The 18,153-nt window shown below is 49.2% G+C and overlaps 1 protein-coding gene across 3 annotated transcripts in view; it reads right to left on the bottom strand.

Annotated features, from left to right (window-relative positions):
- Positions 1 to 18,153, bottom strand: part of LOC106594850 (cytoplasmic protein NCK1) — a 143,900-nt gene that overhangs the window by 25,096 nt on the left and 100,651 nt on the right. Inside the window, exon 1 of one of the 3 annotated variants that reach the window (XM_045702856.1) lies at positions 4,698 to 4,829. The exons of the other annotated variants lie outside the window; for them this stretch is intronic. Coding sequence (XP_045558812.1) covers positions 4,698 to 4,731 — 34 coding nt within the window. The 5' untranslated portion in view covers positions 4,732 to 4,829. Of the gene's footprint in view, positions 1 to 4,697; positions 4,830 to 18,153 lie in introns of those variants that run through there. 3 annotated transcript variants of the gene reach the window in all.

An 18,153-nucleotide genomic window follows, 5' to 3' on the forward strand; every position in this document is an offset into this window, starting at 1 on the left:
CCGGCAGCGCTACACCCCTGCTTCCCATCCATCTGATCAAGCTCTGGTTTGCAGTAGGGAGTAAGGTCGCTCCTCCACCCTCCGGCAGCGCTACACCCCTGCTTCCCAAGACAATGAGTAGAAAGAAAACCCATCTAGCTACCCTACCACAAAACACACACCTAGCGACCCTACCACAAAACACACATCTAGCTACCCTACCACAAAACACACATCTATCTACCCTACTATAAAAACACACATCTATCTACCCTACCACAAAACACACATCTAGCTACCCTACCACAAAACACACATCTATCTACCCTACTATAAAAACACACATCTATCTACCCTACCACAAAACACACATCTAGCTACCCTACCACAAAACACACATCTAGCTACCCTACCACAAAACACACATCTAGCTACCCAACAATAAAACACATCTAGCTACCCAACCATAAAAACACATCTAGCTACCAACCATAAAAACACACATCTAGCTACCCTACCACAAAAACACATCTAGCTACCCAACCATAAAAACACATCTAGCTACCAACCATAAAGAAACACATCTAGCTACCCAACCACAAAAACACATCTAGCTACCCTACCACAAAACACACATCTAGCTACCCTACCATAAAGAAACACATCTAGCTACCCAACCACAAAACACACATCTAGCTACCCTACTATAAAAACACACATCTAGCTACCCTACCACAAAACACACATCTAGCTACCCTACCACAAAACACATCTAGCTACCCAACCATAAAAACACATCTAGCTACCAACCATAAAAACACACATCTAGCTACCCTACCACAAAAACACATCTAGCTACCCAACCATAAAAACACATCTAGCTACCAACCATAAAGAAACACATCTAGCTACCCAACCACAAAAACACATCTAGCTACCCTACCACAAAACACACATCTAGCTACCCTACCATAAAGAAACACATCTAGCTACCCAACCACAAAACACACATCTAGCTACCCTACTATAAAAACACACATCTAGCTACCCTACCACAAAACACACATCTAGCTACCCTACCACAAAACACACATCTAGCTACCCTACCACAAAACACACATCTATCTACCCTACTATAAAAACACACATCTAGCTACCCTACTATAAAGAAACACATCTAGCCACCCAACAATAAAACACATCTAGCTACCCTACCACAAAACACACATCTAGCTACCCAACAATAAAACACATCTAGCTACCCTACCTCAAAACACACATCTAGCTACCCAACAATAAAACACATCTAAGTACCCTACCACAAAAACACATCTAGCTACCAACCATAAAAACACACATCTAGCTACCCTACCATAAAGAAACACATCTAGCTACCCAACCACAAAAACACATCTAGCTACCCAACCATAAAGCACACATCTAGCTACCCTACCATAAAGAAACACATCTAGCTACCCAACCACAAAAACACATCTAGCTACACATCTAGCTACCCAACCACAAAACACACATCTAGCTACCCTACTATAAAAACACATCTAGCTACCCAACCACAAAAACACATCTAGCTACCCAACCACAAAAACACATCTAGCTACCCTACCACAAAACACCCATCTAGCTACCCTACCACAAAACACCCATCTAGCTACCCTACCACAAAACACCCATCTAGCCACCCTACCACAAAACACTCATCTAGCTACCCTACCACAAAACACATCTAGCTACCCAACCACAAAACACCCATCTAGCTACCCAACCACAAAACACACATCTAGCTACCCTCCCACAAAACACACATCTAGCTACCCTACCACAAAAACATATCTAGCTACACATCTAGCTACCCAACCACAAAAACACATCTAGCTACCCTACCATAAAAACACACATCTAGCTAGCCTACCACAAAACACACATCTAGCTACCCAACCATAAAAACACATCTAGCTACTCAACCACAAAAATACATCTAGCTACCCTACTATAAAAACACACATCTAGCTACCCTACCACAAAACACGCATCTAGCTACCCTACCACAAAACACCCATCTAGCTACCCAACCATAAAAACACATCTAGCTACTCAACCACAAAAACACATCTAGCTACCCTACTATAAAAACACACAACTAGCTACCCTACCACAAAACACACATCTACCTACCCAACCATAAAAACACACATCTAGCTACCCTACTATAAAAACACACATATAGCTACCCTACCATAAACACACATCTAGCTACCCAACCACAAAAACACATCTAGCTACCCTACCATAAAAACACATCTAGCTACCCAACCACAAAAAATAAGAGAGGAGAAGAGGATGAAGAGAGGGGAGGAGTGTGAAGAGAGGAGGGTGAAGAGAAGAGAGGAAGACGAAGAGAGGAGAGGAGGATGAAGAGAGGAGGATGAAGAGAGGAGGAGACCCACAACCCAAAGGTCTCCCCCACATCCTCCCAGCAGTAACCCTCCCAGCAGTGACCCTCCCAGCAGTGACCCTCCCAGCAGTGACCCTCCCAGCAGTGACCCTCCCAGCAGTAACCCTCCCAGCAGTAACCCTCCCAGCAGTAACAGCAGTGACCCTCCCAGCAGTGACCCTCCCAGCAGTGACAGCAGTGACCCTCCCAGCAGTGACCCTCCCAGCAGTGACAGCAGTGACCCTCCCAGCAGTAACCCTCCCAGCAGTGACAGCAGTGACCCTCCCAGCAGTGACAGCAGTGACCCTCCCAGCAGTAACCCTCCCAGCAGTGACCCTCCCAGCAGTGACAGCAGTGACCCTCCCAGCAGTGACCCTCCCAGCAGTGACCCTCCCAGCAGTAACCCTCCCAGCAGTGACCCTCCCAGCAGTGACCCTCCCAGCAGTGACCCTCCCAGCAGTAACCCTCCCAGCAGTGACCCTCCCAGCAGTAACCCTCCCAGCAGTGACCCTCCCAGCAGTGACCCTCCCAGCAGTAACAGCAGTGACCCTCCCAGCAGTGACCCTCCCAGCAGTAACAGCAGTGACCCTCCCAGCAGTAACCCTCCCAGCAGTAACAGCAGTAACCCTCCCAGCAGTAACCCTCCCAGCAGTGACAGCAGTGACCCTCCCAGCAGTGACCCTCCCAGCAGTGACCCTCCCAGCAGTGACAGCAGTGACCCTCCTAGCAGTGACCCTCCCAGCAGTAACCCTCCCAGCAGTGACCCTCCCAGCAGTGACAGCAGTGACCCTCCCAGCAGTGACAGCAGTGACCCTCCCAGCAGTAACCCTCCCAGCAGTAACCCTCCCAGCAGTGACCCTCCCAGCAGTGACAGCAGTGACCCTCCCAGCAGTGACAGCAGTAACCCTCCCAGCAGTAACCCTCCCAGCAGTAACCCTCCCAGCAGTGACCCTCCCAGCAGTAACCCTCCCAGCAGTGACCCTCCCAGCAGTAACAGCAGTGACCCTCCCAGCAGTAACCCTCCCAGCAGTGACCCTCCCAGCAGTAACAGCAGTGACCCTCCCAGCAGTAACCCTCCCAGCAGTGACAGCAGTGACCCTCCCAGCAGTGACCCTCCCAGCAGTAACAGCAGTGACCCTCCCAGCAGTGACAGCAGTGACCCTCCCAGCAGTGACCCTCCCAGCAGTAACAGCAGTGACCCTCCCAGCAGTAACCCTCCCAGCAGTGACAGCAGTGACCCTCCCAGCAGTGACAGCAGTGACCCTCCCAGCAGTAACCCTCCCAGCAGTAACAGCAGTGACCCTCCCAGCAGTGACCCTCCCAGCAGTGACAGCAGTGACCCTCCCAGCAGTGACCCTCCCAGCAGTGACAGCAGTGACCCTCCCAGCAGTGACAGCAGTGACCCTCCCAGCAGTGACAGCAGTGACCCTCCCAGCAGTAACCCTCCCAGCAGTGACCCTCCCAGCAGTGACCCTCCCAGCAGTAACCCTCCCAGCAGTAACAGCAGTGACCCTCCCAGCAGTGACAGCAGTGACCCTCCCAGCAGTGACCCTCCCAGCAGTAACAGCAGTGACCCTCCCAGCCCACTTTAATGTAGAAAACTACAGCCCTATTTAGTGTAGAAAACTACAGCCCACTTTAATGTAGAAAACTACAGCCCTACAGCCCACTCTAGTGTAGGAAACTACAGCCCTACAGCCCACTCTAGTGTAGGAAACTACAGCCCTACAGCCCTATTTAGTGTAGAAAACTACAGCCCACTTTAATGTAGAAAACTACAGCCCTATTTAGTGTAGAGCCCTATAGCCCACTTTAATGTAGAAAACTACAGCCCTACAGCCCACTTTAGTGTAGGAAACTACAGCCCTACAGCCCACTCTAGTGTAGGAAACTACAGCCCTACAGCCCACTCTAGTGTAGGAAACTACAGCCCTACAGCCCATTTTAGTGAAGAAAACTACAGCCCACTTTAGTGTAGAAAAATACTGTAGTGTACAACTAACAGCAACTAACTTGCCTAACTAACAGACAACATGGCTGGGTTCCCATAATCCTCTTCTCTCTACAACACACATTCTAGAACACTCCCTAAACCAGAAAAAAAAAAAAACGAGGAGTCACTGAGTGGAAAAATCGGAAAGAAACTCAGCGAGGGTAGAAACAAGTCAACTTCTCCCTCTTCAAGGCATCTTAAACTAAGTCATTACCAAGTCATATCCAAACAGAAAAGCAGAGGATCTCTATCAGACCAGAAATGTCAACTCACGAAAGAAGTGCTTGAAGAGGTTAGCCATGTCCATGTTGGGCGCTCCCTCTCTTTCTCTCTCTCTCTCTCTCTCTCTCTCTCTCTACTCTTCCCACTACAGCTGCAGAATTATTCCATGTGAACACCCAGAGAGAGGAGGGCAGGCAGCCCACTCCCCGGACATGTGACCTGACTCAACCAATAGGGAGGCAGGGATAGAGGCCTCAGCTAACTTCCCACTGAGCACAGCCCAGTCAATGTGTCTCAGAGGGAGCGAGAGGGGAAGAAAGGAACAGGCCGAGCTAAGCCTCCCTCTGGGGGAAGAGAGAGACGCGAAGGAGTGAGAGAGGAACAGGGGAGAGAGAGAGGTACGGGGGAGAGAGCGAGGCGAAGGAGATAGAGGCGAAGGAGAGAGACAGAGAGAGAGAGACAGAGAGACACAGAGAGAGAGAGGCGAAGGAGTGAGAGAGGAACAGGGGAGAGAGAGAGGTACGGGGGAGAGAGCGAGGCGAAGGAGATAGAGGCGAAGGAGAGAGAGAGAGGTACGGGGGCGAGAGAGAGGTGAAGGAGAGAGACACCGAGAGAGACAGAGAGAGAGAGACAGAGAGACACAGAGAGAGAGAGGCGAAGGAGAGAGAGGAACGGGAGAGAGAGAGAGAGAGAGAGAGGTGAAGGAGAGAGAGAGAGACAGAGAGAGAGAGATACATAAAGATAGAGAGAGAGAGACAGAGACAGATAGATAGAGAGAGAGAGACAGAGAGTTGGAGAGAGAGAGAGATGCAGAGAGAGAGAGAGAGAGAGAGACAGAGAGAGAGAGACAGAGAGAGAGAGAGACACAGAGAGAGAGAGGAACGGGAGAGAGAGAGAGAGAGACACAGAGAGAGAGAGAGAGAGAGAGAGAGAGAGACAGAGAGAGAGAAAGGTGAAGGAGAGAGAGATGCAGAGACAGAGAGAGAGAGAGAGAGAGAGAGAGAGAGAGACAGAGAGAGAGAGAGGTGAAGGAGAGAGAGATGCAGAGAGAGAGAGAGGTGAAGGAGAGAGAGATGCAGAGACAGAGAGAGAGAGAGAGAGAGAGAGAGAGAGAGAGAGAGAGAGAGAGAGAGAGAGAGAGAGAGAGAAAAAAACTAATATGGGAAAGAGAGAGAGAGATTCCAGAGTTCCAAATTGAGCAGCTGCTGAATAAAATGAGCTCCTATAAATATTGAAATTATCATGGTTTAGGAACATTGGAAAAAAACTAAAAGACTGAATGGGAGACTAAACAAGCAACACATGAAAACAGGCTTGTGGAAAAGTCTATATTTTTATAAAATTGTGCAGTTAGCTTAGCTAGCTGGGTTGCTAAGCAGTTGCTAGAGAGACTCTCCTAAAAAAAAGCTAGCTAGCTAACTAAAAAAAAACAGCTAGTTAACAAAATAATAGAAAGACAAAAGAAGGACAGAAGACAAAGGACATGAAAGTAGAACAGACCTTTAGAAAGACGCCAGAGACAATAATACATGAAACAACGCTGTTTTGGAAAAGGTAGGCTTCTACTGTAGCATTGTAGCTAACATCACCAGCGTTGCTATGGAAATGGTTTACCCACCAGACATCCAGACGGAGAAAGATAAGAAAACCCTTTCAAAAGGTTTGAAGACGGGACAGAACCATGAACGCCTGTTTGCAGATCTTACCAGTTACAGAACAAGAAGAAATGTAATATTTAATAACAAACGAGGGCACGTCCTGCCGCAGACAGAGCCAAGAACATGCCTAAAACACCAAGAACACCTGCTATGCAACGTTTCCACAACACCCTCTCTCTAGTTGAAGCAGAGGTCATAGAACTCAGAGACAACAAGCTTCAAGAGGAGGACACTGTCCAGAAACTAATAGAAGAGATGAAACAGTTCAGGGAGGAGAGCAGAGCATCTATTGCTAAATTACAAAGCAGAACGGACAAACTGAGTCAGACAACAGATGAGCTCAGAGATCATCAGAGCACAACAAGAGAGGAGCCTGAGCAGAGAGAGAGGTACAACACAGGCAGAACCTGAGACCAGCACAATGAGAGAGGAGCCTGAGCAGCAACCCAATGAGAGAGGAGCCTGAGCAGAGAGAGAGGTAGAACACAGGCAGAACCTGAGACCAGCACAATGAGAGAGGAGCCTGAGCAGAGAGAGAGGTAGAACACAGGCAGAACCTGAGACCAGCACAATGAGAGAGGAGCCTGAGCAGAGAGAGAGGTAGAACACAGGCAGAACCTGAGACCAGCACAATGAGAGAGGAGCCTGAGCAGAGAGAGAGGTACACGGACCCCCTCAACCAGCAGCTCGTCATTATGTCCTCTGCATCTAGAGAACATGTCCACCAGCTTGGTACAACACAGGCAGAACCTGAGACCAGCACAACCAGCACAGCCACCACACAGCCTGATGACCCCGCACCAGCCTCCCAGTCTGCTCCAGCCCAGGTCAGCCTACCAGCCTCCCAGTCTGCTAAAGCCCAGGTCAACCTACCAGCCTCCCAGTCTGCTCCAGCCCAGGTCAGCCTACCAGCCTCCCAGTCTGCACCAGCCTCCCAGTCTGCTCTAGCCCAGGTCAACCAACCAGCCTCCCAGTCTGCACCAGCCTCCCAGTCTGCTCCAGCCCAGGTCAACCTACCACCCTCCCAGTCTGCTCCAGCCCAGGTTAACCAACCAGCCTCCCAGTCTGCTCCAGCCCAGGTCAGCCTACCAGCCTCCCAGTCTGCTCCAGCCTCCCAGTCTGCTCCAGCCCAGGTCAGCCTACCAGCCTCCCAGTCTGCTAAAGCCCAGGTCAACCAACCAGCCTCCCAGTCTGCTCCAGCCCAGGTCAACCTACCAGCCTCCCAGTCTGCTAAAGCCCAGGTCTGAATGCCAGCCTCCCAGTCTGCTCCAGCCCAGGTCAGCCTACCAGCCTCCCAGTCTGCTCCAGCCCAGGTCAGCCTACCAGCCTCCCAGTCTGCTCCAGCCCAGGTCAGAATACCAGCCTCCCAGTCTGCTAAAGCCCAGGTCAACCTACCAGCCTCCCAGTCTGCTCCAGCCCAGGTCAACCAACCAGCCTCCCAGTCTGCTCCAGCCCAGGTCAACCTACCAGTCTCCCAGTCTGCTCCAGTCCAGGTCAGCCTACCAGCCTCCCAGTCTGCTCCAGCCCAGGTCAGCCTACCAGCCTCCCAGTCTGCTCCAGCCCAGGTCAACCTACCAGCCTCCCAGTCTGCTCCAGTCCAGGTCAGCCTACCAGCCTCCCAGTCTGCTCCAGCCCAGGTCAGCCTACCAGCCTCCCAGTCTGCTCCAGCCCAGGTCAACCTACCAGCCTCACCGGTCTGCTCCAGCCCAGGTCAACCAACCAGCCTCCCAGTCTGCTCCAGCCCAGGTCAGCCTACCAGCCTCCCAGTCTGCTCCAGCCCAGGTCAGCCTACCAGCCTCCCAGTCTGCTCCAGCCCAGGTCAACCTACCAGCCTCCCAGTCTGCTCCAGCCCAGGTCAACCTACCAGCCTCCCAGTCTGCTCCAGCCCAGGTCAACCTACCAGCCTCCCAGTCTGCTCCAGCCCAGGTTAACCAACCAGCCTCCCAGTCTGCTCCAGTCCAGGTCAGCCTACCAGCCTCCCAGTCTGCTCCAGCCCAGGTCAACCTACCAGCCTCCCAGTCTGCTCCAGTCCAGGTCAGCCTACCAGCCTCCCAGTCTGCTCCAACCCAGGTCAGCCTACCAGCCTCCCAGTCTGCTCCAGCCCAGGTCAACCTACCAGCCTCCCAGTCTGCTCCAGTCCAGGTCAACCTACTAGCTTCCCAGTCTGCTCCAGCCCAGGTTAACCAACCAGCTTCCCAGTCTGCTCCAGTCCAGGTCAGCCTACCAGCCTCCCAGTCTGCTCCAGTCCAGGTCAGCCTACCAGCCTCCCAGTCTGCTCCAGCCCAGGTCAACCTACCAGCCTCCCAGTCTGCTCCAGCCCAGGTCAGCCTACCAGCCTCCCAGTCTGCTCCAGCCCAGGTCAACCTACCAGCCTCCCAGTCTGCTCCAGCCCAGGTCAACCTACCAGCCTCCCAGTCTGCTCCAGCCCAGGTTAACCAACCAGCCTCCCAGTCTGCTCCAGCCCAGGTCAGCCTACCAGCCTCCCAGTCTGCTCCAGCCCAGGTCAACCTACCAGCCTCCCAGTCTGCTCCAGTCCAGGTCAGCCTACCAGCCTCCCAGTCTGCTCCAACCCAGGTCAGCCTACCAGCCTCCCAGTCTGCTCCAGCCCAGGTCAACCTACCAGCCTCCCAGTCTGCTCCAGTCCAGGTCAACCTACTAGCCTCCCAGTCTGCTCCAGCCCAGGTTAACCAACCAGCTTCCCAGTCTGCTCCAGTCCAGGTCAGCCTACCAGCCTCCCAGTCTGCTCCAGTCCAGGTCAGCCTACCAGCCTCCCAGTCTGCTCCAGCCCAGGTCAACCTACCAGCCTCCCAGTCTGCTCCAGCCCAGGTCAGCCTACCAGCCTCCCAGTCTGCTCCAGCCCAGGTCAACCTACCAGCCTCCCAGTCTGCTCCAGCCCAGGTCAACCTACCAGCCTCCCAGTCTGCTCCAGCCCAGGTCAGCCTACCAGCCTCCCAGTCTGCTCCAGCCCAGGTCAACCAACCAGCCTCCCAGTTTAGTGGTGGTGGTGGTAGCAGTAATGATGATGGTAGTGATGACAGTTTAGTGGTGGTAGCAGTAATGATGATGGTAGTGATGACAGTTTAGTGGTGGTAGCAGTAATGATGATGGTAGTGATGACAGTTTAGTGGTGGTAGCAGTAATGATGATGGTAGTGATGACAGTTTAGTGCTGGTAGCGTAATGATGATGGTAGTGATGACAGGTTTAGTGGTGGTAGCAGTAATGATGATGGTAGTGATGACAGTTTAGTGGTGGTAGCAGTAATGATGATGGTAGTGATGACAGTTTAGTGGTGGTAGCAGTAATGATGATGGTAGTGATGACAGTTTAGTGGTGGTAGCAGTAATGATGATGGTAGTGATGACAGTTTAGTGCTGGTATTTTTTTTACGAGGTTATGTTTTGCAGCATGAGTGAAGGATGCTTTGTTGCGAAATAGGAAGCCAATTCTAGATTTAATTTTGGATTGGAGATGCTTAATGTGAGTCTGGAAGGAGAGTTTACAGTCTAACCAGACACCTAGGTATTTGTAGTTGTCCACATATTCTAAGTCAGAACCGTCCAGAGAAGTGATGCTAGTCGGGCGGGTGGGTGCGGGCAGTGATCGGTTGAAGAGCATGGATTTAGTTTTACTTGCATTTAGGAGCAGTTGGAGGCCGAAGAAGGAGAGTTGTATGGCATTGAAGCTCGTCTGGAGGGTTGTTAACACAGTGTCCAAAGATGGGCCAGAAGTATACAGAATGGTGTCGTCTGCGTAGAGGTGGATCAGAGAATCACCAGCAGCAAGAGTGACATCGTTGATATATACAGAGAAAAGAGTCGGCCCTAGAATTGAACCCGCTGGTACCCCCATAGAGACTGCCAGAGGTTCGGACAACAGGCCCTCCGATTTGACACACTGAACTCTGTCTGAGAAGTAGCTGGTGAACCAGGCGAGGCAGTCATTTGAGGAACCAAGGCTGTTGAGTCTGCCGATAAGAATACGGTGATTGACAGAGTTGAAAGCCTTGGCCAGGTCGATGAATACGGCTGCACAGTGTTGTCTTTTATCGATGGCGGTTATGATGTCGTTTAGGACCTTGAGCGTGGCTGAGGTGCACCCATGACCGGCTCAGAAACCGGATTCCATAGCGGAGAAGGTACGATGGGATTCGAAATGGTCGGTGATCTGTTTGTTAACTTGGCTTTTAAAGACTTTAGAAAGGCAGGGCAGGATAGATATAGGTCTATAACAGTTTGGGTCTAGAGTGTCTCCCCCTTTGAAGAGGGGGACGACCGCGGCAGCTTTCCAATCTTTAGGGATCTCGGACGATACGAAAGAGAGCGTTGAACAGACTAGTGATAGGCTGTGATGTCACAAGGCAGGCCAAAACTCCATCCAATCAAAACACGCTGAAATTTCAGGCGGTCTTTTCAAACAGCTCTTATACTAAAAGGGCATTATGGTCATTTTCACAATTTCACAGTATTATTCCAACCTCATAGTGTGGAAATATAGATAAAACACAGAAAATTACGTTTTTGACTGCACTGGGCCTTTAAACATATTCTGAAGTTCAATTCATCCTAAATCTATTTCCCTTGGTATTTTTCATTTAGGACGATTCTAAATCAAGAAATTTGGTCAACTTACGGCTGACGCAATGGCTGTCTAATATCCCCTATACTGTATTCCAAGCAGAAGTTTGAAAGACAGCTCTCACCCTAAACTCAAAAGGCCAGTTCGTAAAAGGGGAGATTTGAGGCTTTTGTATTAGCAGAAGGATAGGATCTGACGAAGGAAAGGCCTGGCTGGGTGAGAGTCTGTAGATTCACACAGCATGTGTGTCTATGACTAAAGAGCCCTTTTCCTGTTGTTGTAACACACTTGATTACTCAGATAACAGAAAGATCCTCTATTCATCTGTGTTCTTAATAAAGTGTTACAACGTTTCCCCATGTTAATCACAATCCAAAACGAGTCCTTCTGTTCCTTCAGAATAGAGCAGTCAGACTTAACCTCCATCGAACTATTTGTTAGCTCATTATCAAACGGTCACAATCACAAAGTAAAAACCATAGCTGTGCCAGTCAGTCAGTCAGTCTGCTACTACGGTAGCCTTCAGGTCCACAATGCTGAGAAGCTCAGACAACAGTAGCTATAGCTAGCCTAACCGGCTGGTCCAACACAGAGGACCATCACTTCCTGTCCTGTGGTGGATATCAAAGCTGAGAGCTGGCAGAGAGAGAGACCGAGCTGAGAGCTGGCAGAGAGAGACCGAGCTGAGAGCTGGCTGAGAGCTGGCAGGGAGAGAGACCGAGCTGGGAGCTGGCAGAGAGAGAGACCGAGCTGGGAGCTGGCAGAGAGAGAGACCGAGCTGAGAGCTGGCTGAGAGCTGGCAGAGAGAGAGACCGAGCTGGGAGCTGGCAGAGAGAGAGACCGAGCTGAGAGCTGGCAGAGAGAGAGACCGAGCTGGGAGCTGGCAGAGAGAGACCGAGCTGAGAGCTGGCGAGAGCAGAGAGAGACCAAGCTGAGAGCTGGCAGAGAGAGACCGAGCTGGGAGCTGGCAGAGAGAGAGACCGAGCTGGGAGCTGGCAGAGAGAGAGACCGAGCTGAGAGCTGGCTGAGAGCTGGCAGGGAGAGAGACCAAGCTGAGAGCTGGCAGAGAGAGAGACCGAGCTGAGAGCTGGCAGAGAGAGAGACCGAGCTGAGAGCTGGCAGAGAGAGAGAGACCGAGCTGGGAACTGGCAGAGAGAGAGACCGAGCTGAGAGCTGGCTAGCTGGCAGCGAGAGAGACCGAGCTGAGAGCTGGCAGAGAGAGAGACCGAGCTGAGAGCTGGCAGAGAGAGAGAACCGAGCTGGGAGCTGGCAGAGAGAGAGACCGAGCTGAGAGCTGGCTGAGAGCTGGCAGGGAGAGAGACCAAGCTGAGAGCTGGCAGAGAGAGAGACCAAGCTGAGAGCTGGCAGAGAGAGAGACCGAGCTGGGAGCTGGCAGAGAGAGAGAGACCGAGCTGGGAGCTGGCTGAGAGCTGGCAGGGAGAGAGACCAAGCTGAGAGCTGGCAGAGAGAGAGACCGAGCTGAGAGCTGGCAGAGAGAGAGACCGAGCTGAGAGCTGGCAGAGAGAGAGACCGAGCGAGGCTGAGAGCTGGCAGGGAGAGAGACCAAGCTGAGAGCTGGCAGAGAGAGAGACCGAGCTGAGAGCTGGCAGAGAGAGAGACCGAGCTGAGAGCTGGCAGAGAGAGAGACCGAGCTGAGAGCTGGCAGAGAGAGAGACCGAGCTGAGAGCTGGCAGAGAGAGAGACCGAGCTGAGAGCTGGCAGAGAGAGAGACCGAGCTGAGAGCTGGCAGAGAGAAAGAGAGACCGAGCTGAGAGCTGGCAGAGAGAAAGAGAGACCGAGCTGAGAGCTGGCTGAGAGAGAGACCGAGCTGAGAGCTGGCAGAGAGAGAGAGACTGAGCTGAGAGCTGGCAGAGAGAGAGAGACTGAGCTGAGAGCTGGCAGAGAGAGAGAGAAGAGAGACTGAGCTGAGAGCTGGCAGAGAGAGAGAGAGGAAGAAAGAGAGAGGGAGAGGAGAGAGAGGAGAGAGAAAAAAGGAGAGAGAAGAGAGAGATACAGTGCATTTGGAAAATATTCAGAACCCTTGACTTTTTCCACATTTTGCTACGTTACAGCCTTATTCTAAAATGGATGAAATAAATAAAATAAAAAGGTTCCCTCATCAATCTACACACAATACCCCATAATGACATCACAATACCCCATAATGACATCACAATACCCCATAATGACATCACAATACCCCATAATGACATCACAATACCCCATAATGACATCACAATACCCCATAATGACAAAGCAAAAACAGGTTTTTAGAAATGTTTGCAAATAAAAATAAAATTCAGACCCTTTGCTATGAGACTACAAATTGAGCTCAGGTGCATCCTGTTTCTATTGATCATCCTTGAGATTTTTCTACAACTTGATTGGAGTCCACCTGTGCTAAATTCAATTGATTGGACATGATTTGGAAAGGCACACACCTGTCTATATCTTCTGTAAGGTCCAACAGTGGACAGTGCATGTCAGAGCAAAAACCAATCCAGGAGGTTGAAAGAATTGTCCGTAGAGCTCCGAGACAGGACTGTGTCGAGGCACAGATCTGGGGAAAGGTACCAAAACATTTCTGCAGCGATGCTCCCCATCCAACCTGACAGAGCTTGAGAGGATCTGCAGGGAAGAATGGGAGTAACTCCACAAAGGTGAGCCAAGCTTGTAGCGCCACACCCAAGAAGACTTGAGGCTGTAATCACTGACAAAGGTGCTTCAACAAAGTACTGAGTAAAGGGTCTGAATACTTATGTTAATGCAATATGTCAGTGTTTTTTATTTTTTTTATATATATACACATTTCAAAAAAATTCTAAAAACCTATTTTTGCTTTGTCATTATGGGCTATTGTGTACAGATTGATGAGGGAACCTTTTTATTTCATCCATTTTAGAATAAGGCTGTAACGTAGCAAAATGTGGAACAATTCGAGGTCTGAATACTTTGCGAATGCGCTGTATATATAGTGTAGGTAGATAATAAACCTAAGTGATACACAGCATCATGTTCAGGGTAGTGCTTGAGGTCTGCATATAAATGACAACACAAAGATAGACAGGAACGTAGCAGCTCTTTCCTCTAAAGGAAAAACAAGCCCGTAATAAAAACCTTTCCTCAACTTGAGCTTCTTTACCAGGTTCTCAACATCACTAGTGAAGTTCTGATCCAAACTCCCAGATATTTGTAGTTTCTAACTTATCAGATAAACAGCTTTCTAGTGAACAAATGGATGTTTTAAACAAAGGGGTTTTCCTTTGTAACATATACAGTTACAAACCCTCTTTTCAAGTCAATATGAAAAATGACTGACGACTACAGAGTGAACATCCACATTTACAACGTCAACACAACCATCCAGGAGATAAAAACGCTCTTCATGACTTAATCAAATTATCATTTATTACCAGATAAGGGAGGTGGGATTAGTAATTCCTAATAGTAACATGTATATTAAACATTTATTGCAATTATATTTTAAAATGTATATAATAGATTTTCGATGATACCTCCAACTATAAAATCGAAGTGAATAAAAGTCTTCGATAAAGGACTACAAAATAAATGTTTTGACAGGACAGGAATTTAAATATTTTTTTGTCCCAAAATCTCCAGTTTCAATCCTTTTATGGTTTTAAGGTTCACAAAATCAGACCCTCCATTAAGACCTGTCGTTTCAGGTCTCGGCTCCATAACGGAAAAACGTTCTTATGTGGACTTTCACATTCATCCGTTAGTCAAACAGTCGCCGTGCTATTTAAAAAAAAACACACCACTGATTTTCTAATGAAACTACAAAATATAAATCAAATCAAATGTATTTATATAGCCCTTCGTACATCAGCTGATATCTCAAAGTGCTGTACAGAAACCCAGCCTAAAACCCCCAAACAGCAAGCAATGCAGGTGTAGAAGCACGGTGGCTTAGGAAAAACTCCCTAGAAAGGCCAGAACCCTAGGAAGAAACCTAGAGAGGAACCAGGCTATGAGGGGTGGCTAGGAAAAACTCCCTAGAAAGGCCAGAACCTAGGAAGAAACCTATAGAGGAACCAGGCTATGAGGTGGGGAATATAAACAGATTTTCTAATCAAACTATAAAATATACCAAGTTATAAGTGATGGATGTGTTGATGACTCATCTCTGTAAACATTCTGAATGATGGAGGTATAGTGGCTCTCAAGTTCTTCCTCTCCAACTGGCGACATGCCAACAAACGATATCGTTGAGCTTTAGTTCTCACTAAAAACTATTTTCTATTTGATAAATATGACTCTACCTCCAGACCCTTGGAACAATGATGGGAACCCCCATTATCTCCTAACTACACAAATCTCTTCATGGAGAAATTCAAATTGGATTTCAATTATGAAAATAATCCTGACAAAGAATCATGTCTAATATTGGACCCACTATATAGGCAATTGCTTTGTAATCTGGACGGGATCCAAACTTCCTTAACTCTAGAGAGTAAAATCTATTTCCTTCACTATGGAAAAGAACATTAACTCTATACATTTCTTAAATGTACTTGTTACAAAAGAAGGGACAGTACTACAGTACTAAAGTACTACAGTTTTACTATCAGCTGTCAGAATAGTATTTTTATCACCCTGTCCCCATAAAAAGAGGTTTACCAGTCAGCCAACTTCATAGACTTCACATCTGTAACACATCGGAAAAAATATTGAAAGACAATCAAATTCTCTCCATGAGCGTTTCTGATTCGAGAGCTGGTTGGACGAAACTACAAAACAAGTTAAAAGAACAGAAGCCAGTTACTTAATAAATCCCAACAAGAACTAACCGTTTTCTGTCAGACAGTTCCTGACCTAGTGTGACTGAGGTTAAGACAGTTCCTGACCTAGTGTGACTGAGGTTAAGACAGTTCCTGACCTAGTGTGACTGAGGTTAAGACAGTTCCTGACCTAGTGTGACTGAGGTTAAGACAGTTCCTGCCCTAGTGTGACTGAGGTTAAGACAGTTTCTGACCTAGTGTGACTGAGGTTAAGACAGTTCCTGACCTAGTTTGACTGAGGTTAAGACAGTTCCTGACCTAGTGTGACTGAGGTTAAGACAGTTCCTGACCTAGTGTGACTGAGGTTAAGACAGTTCCTGACCTAGTGTGACTGAGGTTAAGACAGTTCCTGACCTAGTGTGACTGAGGTTAAGACAGTTCCTGACCTAGTGTGACTGAGGTTAAGACAGTTCCTGACCTAGTGTGACTGAGGTTAAGACAGTTCCTGACCTAGTGTGACTGAGGTTAAGACAGTTCCTGACCTAGTGTGACTGAGGTTAGGGCAGTTCCTGACCTAGTGTGACTGAGGTTAAGGTTAGGGCAGTTCCTGACCTAGTGTGACTGAGGTTGAGGTTAGGGCAGTTCCTGACCTAGTGTGACTGAGGTTAGGGCAGTTCCTGACCTAGTGTGACTGAGGTTAAGATTAGGGCAGTTCCTGACCTAGTGTGACTGAGGTTAAGGTTAGGACAGTTCCTGACCTAGTGTGACTGAGGTTAAGGTTAGGGCAGTTCCTGACCTAGTGTGACTGAGGTTAAGGTTAGGGCAGTTCCTGACCTAGTGTGACTGAGGTTAAGGTTAGGGCAGTTCCTGACCTAGTGTGACTGAGGTTGAGGTTAGGGCAGTTCCTGACCTAGTGTGACTGAGGTTAAGGTTAGGGCAGTTCCTGACCTAGTGTGACTGAGGTTAAGGTTAGGGCAGTTCCTGACCTAGTGTGACTGAGGTTAAGTAGGGCAGTTCCTGACCTAGTGTGACTGAGGTTAAGGTTAGGGCAGTTCCTGACCTAGTGTGACTGAGGTTGAGGTTAGGGCAGTTCCTGACCTAGTGTGACTGAGGTTAAGGTTAGGGCAGTTCCTGACCTAGTGCGACTGAGGTTAAGGTTAGGGCAGTTCCTGACCTAGTGTGACTGAGGTTGAGGTTAGGGCAGTTCCTGACCTAGTGCGACTGAGGTTAAGGTTAGGCAGTTCCTGACCTAGTGTGACTGAGGTTGAGGTAGGGCAGTTCCTGACCTAGTGTGACTGAGGTTAAGGTAGGACAGTTCCTGACCTAGTGTGACTGAGGTTGAGGTTAGGACAGTTCCTGACCTAGTGTGACTGAGGTTAAGGTTAGCAGTTCCTGACCTAGTGTGACTGAGGTTAAGGTTAGGACAGTTCCTGACCTAGTGTGACTGAGGTTAAGGTTAGGGCAGTTCCTGACCTAGTGTGACTGAGGTTAAGGTTAGGGCAGTTCCTGACCTAGTGTGACTGAGGTTGAGGTTAGGGCAGTTCCTGACCTAGTGTGACTGAGGTTAAGGTTAGGGCAGTTCCTGACCTAGTGTGTCTGAGGTTAGGGCAGTTCCTGACCTAGTGTGACTGAGGTTAAGGTTAGGGCAGTTCCTGACCTAGTGTGACTGAGGTTAGGACAGTTCCTGACCTAGTGTGACTGAGGTTGAGGTTAGGGCAGTTCCTGACCTAGTGTGACTGAGGTTGAGGTTAGGGCAGTTCCTGACCTAGTGTGTCTGAGGTTAAGGTTAAGACAGTTCCTGACCTAGTGTGTCTGAGGTTAAGGTTAGGGCAGTTCCTGACCTAGTGTGACTGAGGTTAGGGCAGTTCCTGACCTAGTGTGACTGAGGTTGAGGTTAGGGCAGTTCCTGACCTAGTGTGACTGAGGTTAAGGTTAGGGCAGTTCCTGACCTAGTGTGTCTGAGGTTAAGGTTAGGGCAGTTCCTGACCTAGTGTGACTGAGGTTAGGGCAGTTCCTGACCTAGTGTGACTGAGGTTGAGGTTAGGGCAGTTCCTGACCTAGTGTGACTGAGGTTAAGGTTAGGGCAGTTCCTGACCTAGTGTGTCTGAGGTTAAGGTTAGGACAGTTCCTGACCTAGTGTGACTGAGGTTAAGGTTAGGGCAGTTCCTGACCTAGTGTGACTGAGGTTAAGGTTAGGGCAGTTCCTGACCTAGTGTGCCTGAGGTTAAGGTTAGGGCAGTTCCTGACCTAGTGTGTCTTTGAGGTTAAGGTTAAGACAGTTCCTGACCTAGTGTGACTGAGGTTAAGACAGTTCCTGACCTAGTGTGACTGAGGTTGAGGTTAGGGCAGTTCCTGACCTAGTGTGACTGAGGTTAAGGTTAGGGCAGTTCCTGACCTAGTGTGTCTGAGGTTAAGGTTAAGACAGTTCCTGACCTAGTGTGTCTGAGGTTAAGGTTAGGGCAGTTCCTGACCTAGTGTGACTGAGGTTAAGGGCAGTTCCTGACCTAGTGTGACTGAGGTTGAGGTTAGG

This window comes from Salmo salar, chromosome ssa19, assembly GCF_905237065.1.
Source record: "Salmo salar chromosome ssa19, Ssal_v3.1, whole genome shotgun sequence".
NCBI classification, from domain to species: Eukaryota; Metazoa; Chordata; class Actinopteri; order Salmoniformes; family Salmonidae; genus Salmo; species Salmo salar.